General features: G+C 42.2%; 3 protein-coding genes across 6 annotated transcripts in view; 1 reads left to right on the top strand and 2 right to left on the bottom strand.

Annotated features, from left to right (window-relative positions):
• TDRD5 (tudor domain containing 5) overlaps nucleotides 1-1,107 on the bottom strand; it is a 49,643-nt gene extending 48,536 nt beyond the window's left edge. For 2 of the 3 annotated variants that reach the window (XM_072128469.1, XM_072128470.1), the window contains exon 1: nucleotides 938-1,107. The gene's annotated coding sequence lies outside the window, so the exon portion shown is untranslated. The remainder of the gene's footprint in view (nucleotides 1-937) is intronic. The other variant, XM_072128468.1, reaches the window with a different exon arrangement.
• Nucleotides 820-18,408, top strand: NPHS2 (NPHS2 stomatin family member, podocin). Of its 2 annotated transcripts, XM_072128472.1 has the most exons (9): nucleotides 820-1,128; nucleotides 8,465-8,735; nucleotides 12,279-12,382; nucleotides 12,803-12,875; nucleotides 13,944-14,026; nucleotides 15,528-15,731; nucleotides 16,400-16,455; nucleotides 17,890-17,968; nucleotides 18,059-18,408. In XM_072128472.1, exons 2-9 carry the CDS (start codon nucleotides 8,489-8,491, stop codon nucleotides 18,332-18,334), a joined length of 1,122 nt encoding a protein of 373 aa, XP_071984573.1. In that variant the 5' UTR covers nucleotides 820-1,128; nucleotides 8,465-8,488; the 3' UTR covers nucleotides 18,335-18,408. The 2 variants fall into 2 exon arrangements, with proteins under 2 accessions (XP_071984573.1, XP_071984572.1); XM_072128471.1 differs by lacking the exon at nucleotides 820-1,128 and having other exon boundaries at nucleotides 6,876-8,735.
• Nucleotides 16,355-19,833, bottom strand: part of AXDND1 (axonemal dynein light chain domain containing 1) — a 40,166-nt gene continuing 36,687 nt past the window's right edge. The window contains exon 25 of the transcript XR_011850410.1: nucleotides 16,355-16,425. The gene's annotated coding sequence lies outside the window, so the exon portion shown is untranslated. The remainder of the gene's footprint in view (nucleotides 16,426-19,833) is intronic.

Genomic DNA, 19,833 nt, shown 5'->3' with positions numbered 1-19,833 from the left:
AAATATTGCTAAATACTGCTGCGTGAACGCACCCCAAGCCCCCGGCCAGACAGAGAGGAGTGCAGGGGCTAACCCTATACCCATACACAGGGACAGCAGTGCGGATGGGGCTAAGAGCTGCAGTGCAAAGGGATCTTCTATGAGGGTCTTCAGCCAGCTACACAGGTATATGGCTGCCATTACGTGTTGGTTGCCATGGGAAGAATCAGAATAGTCTCCCGCCAGTATTGCGCATGAGTTGTCAGTCATGTAGGATCCTGCAGGGGATATTAACCCATGCAGCTCCAACCTGGGTTTAAACACAATGCACTGTGGTCTTTTTATGTCTTTTTGACACATTACAAAGGCTTCAGTCTGGATCACGTGCTGAGGTAACATTGTATTTCCATTACCTTTGCTAAAACATAATGCTACTTCAGCATGTGATCAAGATTGTAGACACTGGAATGCGTCAAAAACACAGCAAAAAACACAACGCGTAGTGTGAACACGCTCTCAGGGTCTATGCACACAGTTAAAACAACATTGCATAGACTTCCATTTACAGGTGACATGCATTTATTGCAATCCCCATTTATTGTAATCCGGAGACTACAGCCACATGCACACTGGCGCAGCTTTGGTGGAACCGCATTAGTAAAACGCGATACCTCAATAAGTAAGGCATATCGACTGTCATTGTGTCACCCCAGGGGTAATACAGCTGAGGCCTCACAACCCCAGCATGGCTGCACCCGCCACCACATGATGGAGCTACTGGGACCAGGCATCACCACAGTCTCACCTAATGTCCCCAGCTAGAGGTTACAGGACAGATTATGCTCCACATTCACCACAGTGAAAAGACTGGAGCTATATCCTGTCACCTACTGACGCCATTGTCTCTACTTATTGGAACGTATTCACATGTGCGGCATAAAACAGGAGATGCGCTTACTGGACGCTCAGGAACCCTTCAGCCGCGCAGCCAGATACCGCACCAGCCAAGTCCAGCTACTCCCAGAGCAGCGCGGCGCCACCAGTGCAGAACCTTCCGCCCTGCACCGGTCCCGCGGGCAAGTTACTCCTCTCTCTGCCAGGATTCTTCCGCGCTAAAAGTAATGGCGGCTGTGGAGAAGGCGCACTAAGGTCTCGTTTTAACTCTTGATGTTTTGAAGTCTACGGAAATGCTTGTAGTAAAGATAAGTGAATGGTGATGGATTCCCATTATGTGATCACTGGAGATGTGCTTTCTTTTAATATTTGGCAGAGGGGATATATTAGGGACTTCTGGTGGAAAGGATTCTTTAATTTTTGAGTAAAATAAAAATAGTTTTTTTTCCGTACAAAGACTGTTTCAGGCCAGAACTGCCACCAGAATAATACATTACTGTAGATTAGCCTTCATCTCTACTTTTCCACACAGAAAAGGGCATGCAATGAGCCTTTATCCTCCAGTGTCCCCATCCCAAATGTGCCCCTTCCAAACAGCGCCCACCCCTGGTGATAAGGGGAGACGTTCGCCAATGGCACTTGTCTTTGGATTAAGATTTCCAGCAGAGGTCGTACTGTTTTTCAGAATCATGAAAATACTCCTTTTACCATTATGAGGCGCAATTTTAACCGAGGAAGATGAAGACATTTTAAGAAATGCAAATAAATAATTTATAGGTATAAAGTCATTTATACAAGAGATCCGATACTGACGCTGTTTTCTGTGCATGAAGGGATAGTTCTGGGATAACAAAAAATTGAATGGAGGGGGGGAAGCTTAAAGGGAACCTGTCATGAGAAATTGGCCTAATAAATCTCTACCAGTATGTTTTCAAGCAGTTGAACACCTTCCAGATCATCTTTATTTCATGGCCCATTTTGGTGGCATCATCCAAAAAATCTACTTTGAAGTGAGATGTAAGTTAGATGTATAAAGTCAGGGAGGCGGAGAGTTTAACACTGAAGTCAAGCTCTCCTTGCTTTGAACACCTCCTCCCATGTGATTGACATCATGCAGATCTACTCAATGATGTCCCTGGACGCAGGACCATCACTTACAGTGAAGGGGCATTTCAAGTCGACTTCAGTGTTAAACTTTCAACCTCCTTGACTTCATAAAACCAATTTACATCTCACTTTAAAGTTGATTTTTTGGATGATGCCCCCACACCTGGCCATGAAACAAACATGATCTAAAATCTGCTCAGCTGCTTCACAACAAACTGGTAGTGGTCTATTGGGCCAATATCTCATGACAGGTTCCCTTTAAAAAAAATAGTAAACTACTTATCCTCACTACCTCCGGTGCTCCTGTTCTCCTGTCACTGCAGGACTCTTTGTCTATAGATGCTGGTGGTGGCGCCCTGACCACTGGACAGAAGTGCAGGCAATAACGGGATAGCACCAAAGGCCTTTGTACACAAACAGAGACGGGCAGTGACAGGAGAATGGGAGCACCCTGCAGGTGACTATAAGTACTTGATTGGTTTTAGACCGCCCTCTATCCATATACTTTACCAGATTTTTTTAAAGTTCAATTTGGATTCTTTTTTCCATTACATTGATAGATTGGACATTTTGGGATGTGGCGATACATAACATGTTTGTTTATTTTTGTATGCATTTTAGGGAAAGGAGGGGGAGTGATTTAGTTTTTTTTTAATTTTCATTATTTTTAATTTATCTACTTTAAAAAAAAAAAAAAAAAAGAAATTAGCTATTGTATCAGGCCCCTTAGGGTCCTTGAATCAAAGGGGATCTGGTCACATATAGAACGCTGATGATATTTAGAATTTTAATTGACCTAGCCTTTCTGCTGCCTGAGGCAAGCTATAGAAAAACGCCCCCTCCCCTTCATACATGTAATATATAAAGGAGTGTCAGGACCAGACCCAATCATATTGGTTTAATGTGAAAATAAAGCAATGCAAAATACATAGAGTGTGCCACCATGTCCTATAGAATAAACACAGTGAGCTACTACAAACAACAATATACATACAACAATCAGCCATATAATATAAAATCAATACAGTGTGCTGCCATATACCATATAATACATACAGTGTGCTGCCATATACCATATAATACATACAGTGTGCTGCCATATACCATATAATACATACAGTGTGCCCCCATATACCATATAATACATACAGTGTGCTGCCATATACCATATAATACATACAGCGTGCTGCCATATACCATATAATACATACAGTGTGCTGCCATATACCATATAATACATACAGTGTGCTGCCATATACCATATAATACATACAGTGTGCTGCCATATACCATATAATACATACAGTGTGCTGCCATATACCATATAATACATACAGTGTGCCCCCATATACCATATAATACATACAGTGTGCTGCCATATACCATATAATACATACAGCGTGCTGCCATATACCATATAATACATACAGAGTGCCGCCATATACCATATAATACATACAGTGTGCCCCCATATACCATATAATACATACACTGTGCAGCCATATACCATATAATACATACACTGTGCAGCCATATACCATATTATACATACAGCGTGCAGCCATATACCATATTATACATACTGCGTGCCCCCATATACCATATAATACATACAGTGTGCTGCCATATACCATATAATACATACACTGTGCCCCCATATACCATATAATACATACAGTGTGCCGCCATATACCATATAATACATACACTGTGCCCCCATATACCATATAATACATACAGCGTGCCCCCATATACCATATAATACATACAGTGTGCAGCCATATACCATATTATACATACAGTGTGCCCCCATATACCATATAATACATACAGTGTGCTGCCATATACCATATAATATATACAGCGTGCTGCCATATACCATATAATACATACAGTGTGCTGCCATATACCATATAATACATACAGTGTGCTGCCATATACCATATAATATATACAGCGTGCTACCATATAATACATACAGTGTGCCGCCATATACCATATAATACATACAGTGTGCTGCCATATACCATATAATACATACAGTGTGCTGCCATATACCATATAATACATACAGCGTGCCGCCATATACCATATAATACATACAGTGTGCTGCCATATACCATATAATACATACAGTGTGCTGCCATATACCATATAATACATACAGTGTGCTGCCATATACCATATAATACATACAGCGTGCCCCCATATACCATATAATACATACAGCATGCCCCCATATACCATATAATACATACAGTGTGCTGCCATATACCATATAATACATACAGCGTGCAGCCATATACCATATAATACATACAGTGTGCCGCCATATACCATATAATACATACAGCGTGCAGCCATATACCATATAATACATACAGTGTGCAGCCATATACCATATAATACATACAGTGTGCTGCCATATACCATATAATACATACAGTGTGCTGCCATATACCATATAATACATACAGTGTGCTGCCATATACCATATAATACATACAGCGTGCCCCCATATACCATATAATACATACAGCATGCCCCCATATAGCATATAATACATACAGTGTGCTGCCATATACCATATAATACATACAGCGTGCCCCCATATACCATATAATACATACAGCATGCCCCCATATACCATATAATACATACAGTGTGCTGCCATATACCATATAATACATACAGTGTGCCCCCATATACCATATAATACATATAGCGTGCCACCATCTAGGCACGCTGAATGTACATACATACATACACATATATAAACAGTACATACAGCAAATATACCGACATACATATATAGAATATATATACATACACATACAAACACACACAGACACATCTATACATACACACTCATATATATATACATACATAGAAGTTACCTTCACTCTTTTCTTCTTTTTTCATCGGCCTTGTCTTCCGGTGGGGGGGTTTGCCAGGGACGTGGGGAACGGGGATGTCGGAGCGGGGTGGGTGAAAATGGAGCGGGGGGGGACAGAATTGGAGTGGGGGGGACACCAGCACGGACATTGGGCTGGGGTGGGGACTGTTATGCGGGACGGGCAACGGGAAGATGTGCCGGCCGGAACACATGTCGGCGGGCAGGAGCCCGACGCCCCCCCGTAGTGTAGCAGGAGGCGCGCCGCCTGAGGCGAGAATCTCAACTCGCCTCATGGCAGGTGCACCCCTGGCTATAGGAGCCTCCCGACAGTCACAGCAACTGATGGGCATCCTCCGATTAAAGATGGCAATTTTTATTTACTTGTTATTCCACTGCATATGTTGCATATGCCATGTTTCTATATATTTGCATCTTATGATGTGTGTTTGATCTGCCTGGTCTTTACCATCACGTCTGCTTCCCAGCATCCTATTTTCTTCTGTGGATCCACTCTAGATGGTTTTATTGAACATTTTTTCATGTATATGTAATAAAAAAAAAACCTGGTTTGCTTGTCTTCTGGTATTTATCTTCTCTTCTGGCAATTACCTTTTTTCTGAGTGGCAAGCTTACATCAATGTTTCCGTTTTCGCTGTGACATATTGTACAAGGTGTCTACTACTTTTTACTGTTCTCCATTGACCACTTGCCTTTTTTATGCTGCAGGCCCAGAGCCAGGCAATGGCTGACTCCGCAGGCCCAGAGCCAGGCAATGGCTGACTCCGCAGGCCCAGAGCCAGGCAATGGCTGACACTGCATACCCCAGAGCCAGGCAATGGCTGACACTGCATACCCCAGACCATGCAATGGCTGGCGGCTTAGAGCCCGGACCAGGCATTTGCTGATGTTGCAGGCCCTAGTCCGGGCAATGACTGTTGCCATAGGCCCCGGACCAGGCAGTGGCTGATGCCGTAGTCCTTGGACCAGACAGTGGCTGAAAACGCAGGCCCATGCCTGGCAATGGCAGATGCTGCAGACACGGACCAGGCAATGGTTAACACCGTACGCTCCTTAAAAGGCATAGGCTGTTGTCTGTATTGAATGAATTAAAGGGGTATTCTCGTCTGGGCATTCACATTGAATTTAATTAATCTTCCATATATATATATATACATTTCTTCAATTAGATGTTATTAAAATAAAATTTAACTTTGTGAATATAATTTCTCATAAATGTAGTCATATGGTCCCTTAGAAACAAGACTGTGTCATTGGATACGACCACCACTGCTGGAGTGATTGCACAAAGAAACAAAAAGTTTTTGTATATGAAATGTCTGGGGGTAACTACATGTCCCATGTGCCATCCTGAGGTAATGATCGCTGAATCTAGGTGGTCAGGCAGGGCTCAATAGCAGGGTGGTCGTATCCAAGGAAGCTATCTTGTTTCTAAGGGACAACATGATTACATTTATGAGAGATTATCTTCACACAGGAACCCTTAAATAACATTTAATTGAAGAAATGTTTACATATGGAAGATGAATTAAATTAAATCTGAATGCCCAGATGGGAATACCCCTTTAAAGGAAACCTACCACTTTTTAAGGTAGGTATGAGATGTAAACACCGGGCACCAACTCAGGGTGAGCTGGTGCCGGAGCTTACCTTAGCTAGTGTTTTAAACCGCTATATCGCGGTTTAAACACATTTTGATTTACAGCCCCGAGGTAGCTTCGGCGCTGCACGCGGCCGTGCGCACCTCCATAGGAAGTGCCGGAGGCGTCACGCACGCACGGCCGCGCGCAGCGCTGACATAGGAAGTGCCGGAGGCGTCACGTGCGCACGGTCGCGTGCAGCGCCGAAGCTACCTCGGGGCTGTAAATCAAAATGTGTTTAAACCGCGATATAGCGGCTTAAAACACTAGCTAAGGTAAGCTCCGGCACCAGCTCACCCTGAGTTGGTGCCCGGTGTTTACATCTCATACCTACCTTCAGAAGTGGTAGGTTTCCTTTAAGTAAATTTTTCATTGGTCTACCAGTTGACACATTATATATGTGTTCCCTGCTATTCTTGGATATAGAACACATATCCAACACGGGGATATATTTATCAATGTGTTTTCGCTGTCTTGATTTGCATAAAATATCTTTATGACAAAGGGGTGTGTCCTATGGGATAGGCGTGGCTTTTTTATTTGTCAAATGTTTGGCTGGCTTTTTGGGCATAAACTTAGCAAACTAATAGAAGTTGCAAAGTAAGAATAGACTGCATTAAACTAAGTCAGATTGATCAAAGTTTGTACTTTCGATAAATCCGCCCAGTGGGTCCATATCCCTCTTTCTGCTTGTTATACTATGGATCAAGTCCTTAATTGCCAAAGTTCTGTCTCTTTTTAGGATGAAGGTTTATATCCAATTCCATGACAATTTATTTCTCACAGGACTCCCCCTCACTTCCCTGCAGTCCTCCCCCACAGAAAAATATTTTTCTAGCACTAATGAAAAGTGAAAACCTGCTGCATACTCAGCACCTACAGCAGTAATGACTGCTTACATTAACCCCGTGTGTCCACACCAATCAGTCTGTAGCTACTGCCACAAGCTACAGAGATGGCTCCTTGTGACATGAGGGTTTTATGGTATGGATAGAGAATGTAGTTGTGTCTCACTGGGAAATATTCCTACCTGCTGGATTTCAGTGACCCCCTTTATCATCGTAGTTGTATTTTTACACTGCAGGACAGTGAGAGCTAATATCACTATGTTATATGTAGCCCTGGCCTGATGGTTTATACTAAAAGGGATATATCCCATGAAGAGCATTTGTTACCTCTACACAGATGAGACTGGTAGACACACAGCTAGTACAAGAGCTCACCACTTCACTCACCTATGGGACGGTGCACTGCTATGTATCTGCAATGAATCTGAATTTGTAGGTGAATTTTGGTAGGTCAATTCATAAAAAGGAGTATATCATTTGTATATAATGACCAATTGTGTGGCTAATCGGACATATTTTGTAGTAACTGCAGCCCACATCATATGTTACTGCATAGGCATATAGTGGGCCTACAATACGTTCCCATTGATTCATATTATAAAAACAAAATTCCCAACCTTCAACACAGGACCCCCTTGGTCTCTTCTTTCTGGTTCTGGTTAATGCAATGTCACCAAATGCCAGTACAGCTAATCAATGGCTAAAGCTAGTTAAGAAAGTCACCATTGCCAGTCAAGTTTGTGCCTGGTAGGACTCAGGACTCTGTGGTGGGTAGTTGGTGAGTATCTTATATATTAACATTTAAGAACCTCTTTAGGAGATCAATCACGGCCTATCTGTGTAACAGAAATGGAAAAACTATGGGAGCACCCCATTGAAAAGTAGTAAGAGAAGAATAGAACAGCTGAAAGTTACAAACTATTGTGAAAAAGAAGAATAATTTGTTTCAGTATGTGGTATTTATGAGGATAACAGATTTCCCAGAAAATAGAATGTGGAATGTAATTGACTTTCCTGTTTTTAATTACTGCCTGTCTGGTGACATGTCCCACCTGCTGACATCCCATAAGTACACTGTGCAGCCCCCCCTCACTAACCATCCCACCATGACTGAGAAAAGATCACGCAGTTCCTCCAGAGAGCCTCCTCAGAAGCAGAGGCCGTCCCCTGGCCATGGGTCTAAAAGGGAAAAGAAAGAGAATCAAGGCTCGGGAAGATCAAGGAGCGGGAGGCCCAGAGAACCCACAAAGAGCGATGCTAAGGTATCGGCCGTGGTGGATGTGGATGATGTGGTGGCTTCAGACGAAGAAACTGAAATTATGGCTCTTCTAGAGGGGGAGCAAAAGGATGACGGTAAGGATTGTAATCCACCTTTTATTTTACTTCTTGATCATATGTAGGATTGTATTACAGACACATTATTATATACTGTACCTAACTTTGTAATGTTACATATTGTAAATACCAGTAGATATCATTTATTAATGGAATAGAAGATATTTGTAATCATTAACCATAGTAAAGCGCTACATATGTCTATGACACTCTTCTGTTATAGAAGAGCATAATAAAAATTAAATGCTGAATGAGAACAGAAGGGTCCATGGTCGTGTTCTACTATTGCTATATTTCAAGGGCAAATGCAAATATGTCACATCACTCCTGCAATGGATCCATTGACCCCAAAGAAACACCTGTGCTTTCGTTTGCATAAGGGAGTGACCCAGGCAGATTTAAACATAGTTTGGGGGGTTTTATAGCTGCAGACATTAATGGGGTCTCTCTGAATTGTTTTTCCAATTAAAGCAAAAGCTGCAAAAATACTTCAAAAGATTAAATTCACTTAGAAGTATTTGGCCCATGAAATACGGACCTGATTGAAACATTTCTTCCAGGTCTGACTCCTGGCTATAAAATCATCTGTGACACTAGAAGTCCCTGACAAAACAAAAAAAAAAGCCTGCATCATACACAGGCTGCTAGTATTATAGATTAAAATATGATTAAAATGATTAAATATGGCTGAACTTTACAGCCCAAATATCTTCTGAATTAGTTTTGAAAAGTTCAAAACTTTTCAACGTTCAATTTCTCCATATAGTTTATTTACCGTACATACTCGAGTATAAGCCGACCCGAGTATAAGCCGAATTTTACCACCAAAAACTGTGAAAACCTTTGGACTCGAGTATAAGCCGAGGGTGGGAAATGAATTGGTCACAGGCCCTGTAGTATATAGCCTGCTAGCTCCCTGTAGTATATAGCCTGCCAGCTCCCTGTAGTATATAGCCTGCCAGCCCTCTGTAGTATATTGCCAGCCAGCCCCTTAAAGTATATAGCCAGCCCCCCTTTACTATATATCGCCTGCCAGCCCCCTGTAGGGTATAGCTTGCCGGTAAAAAAAAAGTAAACTGACTACTCACACTCAGACGCCCCGGGCAGCTCTTCTTCTATCTTCATGTGCTTGGCAGCGCCTCTTCTTTCTTCAAGCGCCATGTCCGCGGCAGCTCCATGTGTGCTGTCTGGCCGGCGCACAACTGTAATGTCAGCAGCGGCTGATATCAAAGTTGTGTGCCGGCTGGGCCGTGTATACGGAGTTGTTGCGCACCCGCAACCAGATAGAAGAAGAGCTGCCTGGGGCGTCAGAATGTGAGTAGTCAGTTTACAGTTTTTTATATACCCGAGTATAAGCCGATTGGGGAATTTTCAGCACAAAAATTGTGCCCGATCACGGGTATTACCGTTTATGGAGAGGGCAAAGACTTACCGTCTATGGAGAGGGCTCTGCCCGCGTCGGGAAGGGGTTAAAAAACCAGATAGTGTAGTGATATATAGAAAGATCCATCTATCTATACCAGTACATGCAGCATGTGTCACAGTGTTACTCTATGGAAGCTCTAGTCAGAAGAAATCCTTCCATTGACAATGTCTATACAACTAGATGTCTAAGCAGAAGTCATCCAGTACTGAAAATGACAGAATTCTTGTATTGAATGAAAGTATCGCACAAGTATTGAGGTTTCGATGCATCGCCATTGCCAAAACCTACCATTTGATTTGATGCATTATGAAGCAAACATACCTTGAGAATTCTGTAGCTACACTGATGCAGGATCATATCTTGGTTAATCCCTGTGCTGCGTGGTTTTGCTGATAAAACAATTATAACATTCAGGACCTTGGGACAGCTGAAAGCACTAATCAACCTGAGCTGGATCACTCATACACAGAAGCTGGGGGATGGTGCCTAATGTTCATAATGTTATATCTGGTTTTTCAGCAAAACCACTCAGCACAGGGATTAACCAAGATATGATCCTGCATTAGTGTAGCTACAGCATTCTCAAGGTATGTTTGCTTCATAATGCATCAAATCAACTGGTAGGTTTCCTTTAAACATCAAACATTTTGGATATCCTTCCACAAGCTTCTCACAGTAGTTGGTAGGAATTGGGGCTCTTTGGTCCTGGTAGAACGGTGTAACTGAGCCATGTTTATAGGCGCTTTTCTTTCACCAGCCTTTTCATCTTTGCCCATAAGTTTTTGATAGTTTAGAGATCAGGGCTTCATGATGGCTATTCCAAATCTTGGGCCAGCATATGTTGGTGCCCCTGGCACCCTCTGCATCCATCAGAAGGCTCCGACCTCCTGTTAATCTCGGCGGGCATCTGCTATGTGATGCGATGCTGTGGCAGGGCACTTCTACATCAGATCTATAGGGAGTGCACAGGCGCAGAGTAGAAACACCACGCATTGCTGGGTGCACCCCTACACACCCCTTCATGCCCACTTAGCGTGGAGGTGGCATAATGGGGAATCTGCTTATTTACCAGAAACTGTACCTATTTCATCTGTATTCCAGATTTCAAAACCCTGCTAAATGCGCCCAGTGGCTTTTAGGGCTTAAGTCACTTTGTAACCATTTTGCAAGAACCATTTGTGCCCAAGCTTTAACTTCCTGGGTGTCTTGGAATGTTACTTCAGTATTGCCCCATAATATTCTTTCCTCGACATGCTATCTATTTCGTGAAGTGCACCAGTCGGTCTGCAGCAAAACAGCCCCACAACACGATGCTGCCGCCCTTGTGTGTCACATTGGGATGGTCTTCTCAGCATTACAAGCTTCTCCTTTTCTGTACATTCCCATCTTTTTTGTACGAGCGTATAATTGTTTGTACAGGTGAAGAAGGCACCTTCAGGTATCTGGAAAGTGTACCTAAGGACGGCTATACATACCCCCCCCCCCCCATACGGTTGTGTAAATGTAGCCTAACACTGTACATGCCATTTTATTAGTCTCTCGAGACTGTTTATTGTCCAATCTGCCTCAGTTCTGTGCACCTACAACTATTGACAAACCTTCTACAAGTGGACAGACAAGAGACAGGCAGGATCATGAATAGATTAATATATTTCATAACATTTATTGATTAAAAATACATTTTGTTTGTGTATTTTGAGAAAGGGTCTGAGACCAGAAATCTACAGATTTTCTTTGCAGTTAAACTGGCTACATGGGGGACATTTATCAGGACTTGTAAAATGTGGGGGTGAAGGGATGCGCAGAGTGGGCAGGGCCTGGTATAGAATAGTACGCCAGCACAGCGGGTTTTTTATCATATGGTTCAGGCATATGATAAATGTCCCCCATTTATGCTACCAAGTTTTCTATTCATGTGCAGCGCTGTACCAGCTTTTCATTTCATTGCTTTGTCTGGATGGGAATTGTGATGCATACACAGATTCTCTCCGGGGAGGGCTAGCTTGCCAGTCTGGGATTTGCCCTCATAATATTTTTGTGGGCTAGTGGTGGAGGGTTCAAATATCTATCCTGTAGTTGCCTTCTGTTTCTTCAGTTTATAAATATAGATGTTCTGTCTTATTGTGTCTTCCCAGCTGTGAAGTCTGCAGGTCACAGATTATGTGAAGTGCTACTGACTTTCTGCTGTTTGCTGCTGGCCATCCTTACATTCCCTTTTTCCATCTGGTTTTGCATTAAGGTAAGAGTAAAAAGTAATATTTATGAGGTCAATGGCTGCGTGTACAAAGCCTAAAAGCTGAAACACAAAGCCCTTCTGTGTGATGCACGTCCTTTCTCACTGCCAAACCGCAATGCTGAACTGTAATCCTTATAACAGTACAGCGCTGTGGTCACTGGAAAGGAGGGGACTCACCATGATGCACAGAACGCAACCGTGTGGTCAGGTCGTGAAACAGGACATAACTATGGGGTACATTTAGGGCCCGCACTTCCGTCGGGTTTCCTGACTATTTCTAATTCGGATTTTGGCGCAATTGCGCCGACTTTCATGCGACAGAAATTACCCGACAACCCGACTGATTCAGACAAAGCACGGAATTTAAAATTCAAATTGTGTCACAAGACAATGCACTCATATTTGCACTTTTCTCCTTCACAGATTTTGAGAGAATATGAACGAGCTGTGATTTTCCGCTTGGGTCGCTTGCTGCCGGGAAGGGCCAGAGGACCAGGTACAAAAGCATTAACCTTAGAGGCAGGCCCCGATTTACATTTTTCCGAATTACGAACGACTCGTACTTAAGAACATGGATCACACCACTTGGTAACTTGTGCTGTTGAGATCCCCATTCAAGCGGATTCTCCTTTGCCCGGCGCAGCGGCTTGTGTTTTCTTTTACAAGCCACTGTTATCTCAGATTGTGGATAAAGCGTGCATAATTATGTATCTGCTGAGGCGCTCAGGTGACGTGAGCCTGAACACCTCAGGATAATTTGCATGTTTTCATAACATTATATTCACGCTATTAGGGAGCCCTGGATTTAGCTGAAAAACGTTCCATCATCCCCTAGAAGTAACGAGCATCCATAATGAAAAGTCTAACTCTGATAATCTGATGGTAGATATCCTTTAATATCATGTGCCGAGGGTGATGTTATCTAAGGTCCTGTCAGATTTTCCACATCTACACAGTGTATGTATCTGACCACATCACAGCAGTTTTCATGGAGGCAAGGAGAGGAGTAGAAGTCCATGGAAGCTGCTGTAATTTAATGTGCTCAAATACAGACAAGGGGTAGACGTTGCAAATGTAACAGGACCTTAGATGACATCACCTTGGTCAAATGACATGCCGAGAAGAGACATGGGACATGGGGAGGATAAGATGGGAGGGGCCAGCTGAGGCGGGCACACCTCCTCTGATTCCAAGTAATATTAAGATAAAGATGATTATGGGAATGTAAGGGAAACAATTCTTAGATAGAAGAAGGGTGTCAGTTAGTTAATAGGGCTCCATGGGAACCTGTCACTAGCTGTATATGTGAAAATGTGGTGAGAGGTGACTGTGGTGACAGTAATTACTGTGCTGAAAAATAGTATATATGATGGGGCTCTTCAAGGACCCTTCATAGTACTGATATGTTATTTTATCATCAGTCATTAAATCCTGGAATCATTATTTTGTTCAGGAATACCTGAAATCAGTGTCACAATGTAGTAGAGGAACTTTACTTAGGCATGGCAGTCGTAGCAACTATACACCAATCTCATTTAAGGTATGATTTATTTTCTATTTGCAGGGATCTTTTTTTATCTCCCTATTTTGGACAAATTTACAAAATTAGACTTCCGTATAAAGACGTTTGAGGTTCCCTTCCACCAGGTAACTATTTGTATGTGTAAGAATATAAGCAGAGCAACTCCTGGTACCATTTCTGGAAACTTGCAGAATATTACCCCTTTGTAGAACCCCTTTATTGAGATTTTTTTCAACTCTTTATTTCTAATTTTATTTTTAATGGAGAAATAAAATTATAAACAGCCACAACAATGAATTTCAAGATATACAATACATCATACAACTCCCAACTTTCAGTGGAGAGAAAAAGGGAGAAAATAGGCAGCGCATGTAATAGTTTTGTGCCACAAGCCACACCAATTGCCCCACCACCAAGCATGGTATACTATCAACCTTAATGGCTGACACATAGTATAATGCCCCCTTCTTGTGATATAAAACGCCTATTGACTCATATAATATCACCTCTTCATTTTATCCCCCCCTTTCAGTGGCCCCACACACTTATATTGGCCTAGTTTTCAGTTGTTCCTATCTCCACTTCCCGTCACATGATGGCCCCTCTATCACCCTCCTCAAATTGTCCTCCACCCCCTTATACTCTGGACCCTTGGCCTCCACCTCCCCGATATTGTGGCCCCTTTCCTCAACTCCATTCATATTGTGGCCTCCTGTCCTCCACCCCCTTATATTGTGGCCCCTTGGCCTCCACCTCCCTGATATTGTGGCCCCTTTCCTCAATCCCATTCATATTGTGGCCTCCTGTCCTCCATCTCCCTCCTATTGTGTCTCTTTTGTCCTCCACCCCCCTCACATTGTGGCCCCTGTGCTCTATCCCATTCATATTGTGGATCCCTGTCCTCCATCCATTAAATAACAACAACAAAAAAACTTGCTTTCCCTTGTTCTCCCGCAGCAGTCCTGTTTCCTCTTCTACCTTGGCTCTGAGCTGACTTAGAGGAGGGAGGCCGGTAGATCTAGCCGAAGTGATACCTCCACACATGTCTACTAAAGAGAAGCAGCCATGTATAGAGGTAGCAGAAACCTGGTCTCGCCTCCTGATCCTGCAGGGCACTCCAGAACAGTTGACCAGGATGGTGGAACCATGGCGAAAACCAGATTTTCACTGCTATCGTGCCGAATCCGGGGTGATTGGGAGCTATGTATACATTATTCACCTCAAACCACAAACCATGGGAGGTTAAGGATAGAGAAAAGGGAAGGAAAAAGAATGTAAACAATGTATTTTATCTTCTCATGTATGTTAACATGAAAGGACCCGCCTTTTATAATGGAACCAGGCGGCTGTGCACATGATTTCTGTTTGTTTCTGACTGCATGGGCCACACATGATAAGAGAAGAGAAGGTCCTATTCCTGCCCGTTTTGCGGCCAGGCCAGTGTTTTACAATTGGATCTCAGACACTGATGACACCACAGACACTGATGAAAGACGGGCTGCAAATAGGTTACTTTGGGCCTATTGTTTGTGGCCCACAAACGGCACACGTTCGTGCTTGTGGCCTTACACAGAGGTTAAAGGTGAGAAACAGTGTATACAGTAATATTTTTTCTTTTTTTATTAGATTGTTACCAAAGATTTAATCACCTTGGAGGTCGATGCAATTTGTTACTACCGCTTAGAGAATGCTGCTTTATTTCTAACCAGTGTGAGCAATGTCTCCAATGCTCTGCAGTTGCTAATCCAGAGTACCACAAAGCGTCTTCTGGCTCACAGGTCATTCTTGGATATCTTACTGGAAAGGAAAAGTATTGGAGAGGAAGTAAAGGTAAAAGCTTCAGATATTGTAAATCTTGTGTGAGACGTTGTTCATACATTGGCCCACATTTACTAAGCAGTCTGCGCCAGTATTCTGGCGTAGACTGCACATAAGTACACGTGGAAACTGCTTGCACATGTCATTATGACGTGTCTGCGGCAGTATTGGGTCAACACAACACAATACTGTGCACATAATTGGGCGTTCCAGGGCGCATTTGCACTTAGCACCACATTTATGTCGAAAGTCTGACATAATTGTGGCGCACGCCCCTTAAACTGAATGCACCAGATAGAAACTGGGGCGCCTTGGGCACCCACAGAAATCGCCACATGCATGAATTGGGTGGACTCTGCGTGGTAGTTAGGCAAAATGCACTAAGCACAGTTTGCCTCACTTTCAATAAATGTGGGCCATTGCATTTACATTCCATTTACATTGAGATAACAATGCGTTAACATTGTGCCTACATTGCTGTTATGTAAACACAACATTTGAACGCAGCCTTATGGAGGACATTAGGGGGATAGGTGGAACATACTTGCAAAATTTGTGATTTTTAAAAAAAAAAACATTTCATCTCAAAATTTTGTATAAAACAAAACAAAGGATCCTAGGTATGATGAGAAGTAACAAGAGTTTTCTCAAGTTGTAAAGATGATTTAACTTCTTTACAGGTTGCACTGGATGCTGTGACATGTCACTGGGGGATCAAAGTAGAAAGAACAGAAATGTAAGTGCGAAGAAACATTACTGGAAATTTTTTCCTAATCGTATACAAATATTAATATTTTGGGTTACATTGTCTATACAGTTCTGTGATAATTTGTAATAATATTCTAATCCCTGTTGCTTATATCACTATGTGTTTACTACAGAATTAGTTTCGGTTCACATTGAAGCCACTTTACAAATCAGCAATTTATCAGTGTATTATTATTATTATTATTATTACAATTATTATTATTGGAAGTCTTTTTGAGCCAGGCAAGTCATCTGGTCATTTCATGGTAGTGTGCAGCATTGATATTGGGGTTGCCCTGCAGACCTATTGGCAGTAACATGAAGCTTCTGGCCCCAATGCAAAATACTTTATATTAGTATTACATATTCAGCATCATGATAATTGGGTTGTTATTATACTAATATGTTTTGCAAATTTTTTAATAAGAATCTGAAAAAACATCACTGTGGCAATACAAAATATAGGGGCCCGATTCGCGTTTTCCCGACGTGTTACCCGAATATTTCCGATTTGCGCCGATAGTACCTGAATTGCCCCGGGTTTTTGGCGCACGCGATCGGAATTTGGCGCATCAGCGCCGGTATGCACGCGACGGAAATCGGGGGGCGTGGCCGAACGAAAACCCGACGTATTCGAAAAAACCGCCGCATTTAAAAAAAAAATTGTGTTGCGAAAATTTCACTCACCTTCATCCTGGATAGGCCGGTGTATTTCGAGGCATTCCAGCGGACTTCAGTGCAGCAGCGCCACCTGGTGGACGTCGGAGGAACTGCTTTGATGAATCCCGGCCGGACCCGAATGCAGTGCAGAGAACGCGCCGCTGGATCGCGAACGGACCGGGTAAGAAAATCTGCCCCATAGTGTCTTTGTAAAGTTTATTGACTTCCTATCTAGATTATAGGTGCATATGATTGCTGATCATAGTTTTTGGGTGCCAGAGTCTGATGGATAAATAGAGCAATAGACCATCAGTCTATTCACTTTTAAATAGTGATAGTGTTTTTTCACTATTGGCCCCAGATAAGTAATATTTATCTGGGTCTGTCTCTAATATACTAGTATAGAGAGACTCCACGGTGACATCACTTTAACAGCAAAGTCCTATTACAGCTGATTGTGGCGCAATGTCAATGCAAAGTCATCGGTTAGTCTCTGTATGCAGGTCACAGTAATAGAAGGTGCTGTTCTATACTGGAGGAGCGGTCAGGGGTGAGTATGTCTTTCAGATTATTTTTACTCCACCTGGGACAAATAGTATAAGAATTTACCAAAACAGACAACCCCTTTAGTGTAGCTGTGCTTGCCACCACTCTTGCGCATTTCCACTAATGAATTAGAGGAACTGGTGAATAAAGTAGTTTATGGGCAAGGATCCAATTGCATTGGAACCAATTTCTTCTTATTTTTCCATCCCCTCTTTAGTAAAGACATTAAGCTTCCTGAAGAAGTTAAGCAATCAATGGCAGCAGAGGCTGAAGCCCAAAGACATGCCAAAGTAAAGGTAGGGGTGATGTAGGCCAAAGTAATTCACACCCGCTTACATGGAACAGATAGTTTATATTATAATATATAAAACATTTGTATGTGGCAGGTTCTTGCAGCAGAATGTGAAAAAACGGTGTCAGAATCCCTCCGAGTCGCAGCGGAGAGTTTATCGGGATCACCCACAGCAGTCCAGCTCCGGTATCTCCACACATTACAGTGCATGACGTCAGAGAAGCCCACAACCTTCCTTGTGCCATTCCCTTTTGACCTCATGAACCTCAATATTCTGCCAAATTTGCAGGTGAATAATACAAAGACGGACAAGCCTAAATCTGATACCGAAGCAGACCAGGAAACTAAGAAGGACTCTCCCATGCTATAAGCCCTGGACATCATTGAGTAACTAGAGACTAAAGTTGACCTATGTTTTATTTTGTTACTGAATTGCCATATTATTGCCAAATGTCATTATATTGAAAAATAAAACTAAGTTAAAATAATACGTGTGGTGACATCTACAATTATTAGATTCCTGCTTTCATTTTCCTTGCTCAGTAAAGGAAATTAATGGAACTGAATGTTATGAATAACTCCTCCTCAGCTTTCACCTTACAACACTGGGATTAGCTGTTATTTTTAGGACACCCTGCTTTGTAATTAAAGGGAGATTTTCTGCAGGTTTTATTGCTGACATTACTCTACAGGAGACAGGGGGAGCTGTATAAACATCCCAGGAGATGTTGGTCAAGAATCCAGTTTAATGTCCTCTGTGCTAGAGTGACATGTCCCCTGGATGTCACTGAATACTCCTTAGCCTTTCCGCTTTGCTTTTAGTGACCACTCTAGTATCCAGTATCACTAAAGCCATAGTACAATGTAGGGATGCTGAGAATTTGCAGGAACTCTCTGTGACAAAAGCAATCATTGCTCTAGAAGCTTTATAACATGCCGTAACTTCATGTAATGGTGTATACACAGCTCTCCTGTCCTCTATCCAGCATAGTAAGCAGCATGGAAGGATAGAAATCTCATATTTCTATATACTTGATTTGGACCATTAAGATGTTTAAAGGAAACCTACTATTTGATTTGATGCATTATGAAGCAAACATACCTTGAGAATGCTGCAGCTACACTGATGCAGGATCATATCTTGGTTAATCCCTGAATTGAGTGGTTTTGTAGAAAAACAATTATAACATTCAGGACCTTGGGAAAGCTGGGTTAGGCTGGATGCCTACATAAACACATTACACACCAGCTTGTGTGATGACTAATCAACCTAGCAAGACATGACTAATCAACCTGTGCTGGATGACTCATACACAGCAGCAATTGATTATTCTGCCTTCAGGCACAACCCAAGGATTACATCATCCTGTGCAGCAGTGAATAACTATTATACAAGATGAAGCGCTGAGCAAGCCAGAAAAGCGAGAGAGCTTTGTTATCATAATTTTATAATTGTTTTATCAGCAAAAACACTCAGCACAGGGATTAACCAAGCTATGTTACTGCATCAGTGTAGCTACAGCTGTCTTAAGGTATGTTTACTTCATACTGCATCAAATCAAATGGTCGGTTTCCTTTGATCTCTTGGTATGATTACATCTGAGGGGGAGCAGAGCATGAGGGGGGGGGGGTCACTATTTTCAATTTTATCAATGGGTAAAATATTCAACTTTGTAAACATTATGTGTTAATTCTATAACAGTGGACTGACTCTATTATTGTATATAATTATATCTCACCACATCAATGCCTATTAACTTTATATAGAATTAAAACTTACTTCTAATTACTAGGTTTTGTTAATTAAATATGTAGGTGTTTTATTCCAAATATTTAGGTGTTTGATGGGAGATATGGATTATTTTTATA

This window comes from Engystomops pustulosus, chromosome 10 (genome assembly GCF_040894005.1).
Source record: "Engystomops pustulosus chromosome 10, aEngPut4.maternal, whole genome shotgun sequence".
NCBI lineage: Eukaryota > Metazoa > Chordata > Amphibia > Anura > Leptodactylidae > Engystomops > Engystomops pustulosus.
The sequence above is the reverse complement of the archived record's forward strand: the minus strand, read 5'-3'. Positions and strand labels throughout refer to the sequence as shown.

What these genes read in the sequence shown, in the direction of transcription:
- NPHS2 (XM_072128471.1), top strand. Translation starts at nt 8,345, where the DNA reads ATGAGGATAACAGATTTCCCAGAAAATAGAATGTGGAATGTAATTGAC. An exon ending in TTGAGGTTCCCTTCCACCAG is followed by an intron (nt 14,027 to 15,527) that starts GTAACTATTTGT and finishes TTTTTTTATTAG; the next exon opens with ATTGTTACCAAAGATTTAAT. An exon ending in AAAGTAGAAAGAACAGAAAT is followed by an intron (nt 16,456 to 17,889) that starts GTAAGTGCGAAG and finishes TCCCCTCTTTAG; the next exon opens with TAAAGACATTAAGCTTCCTG.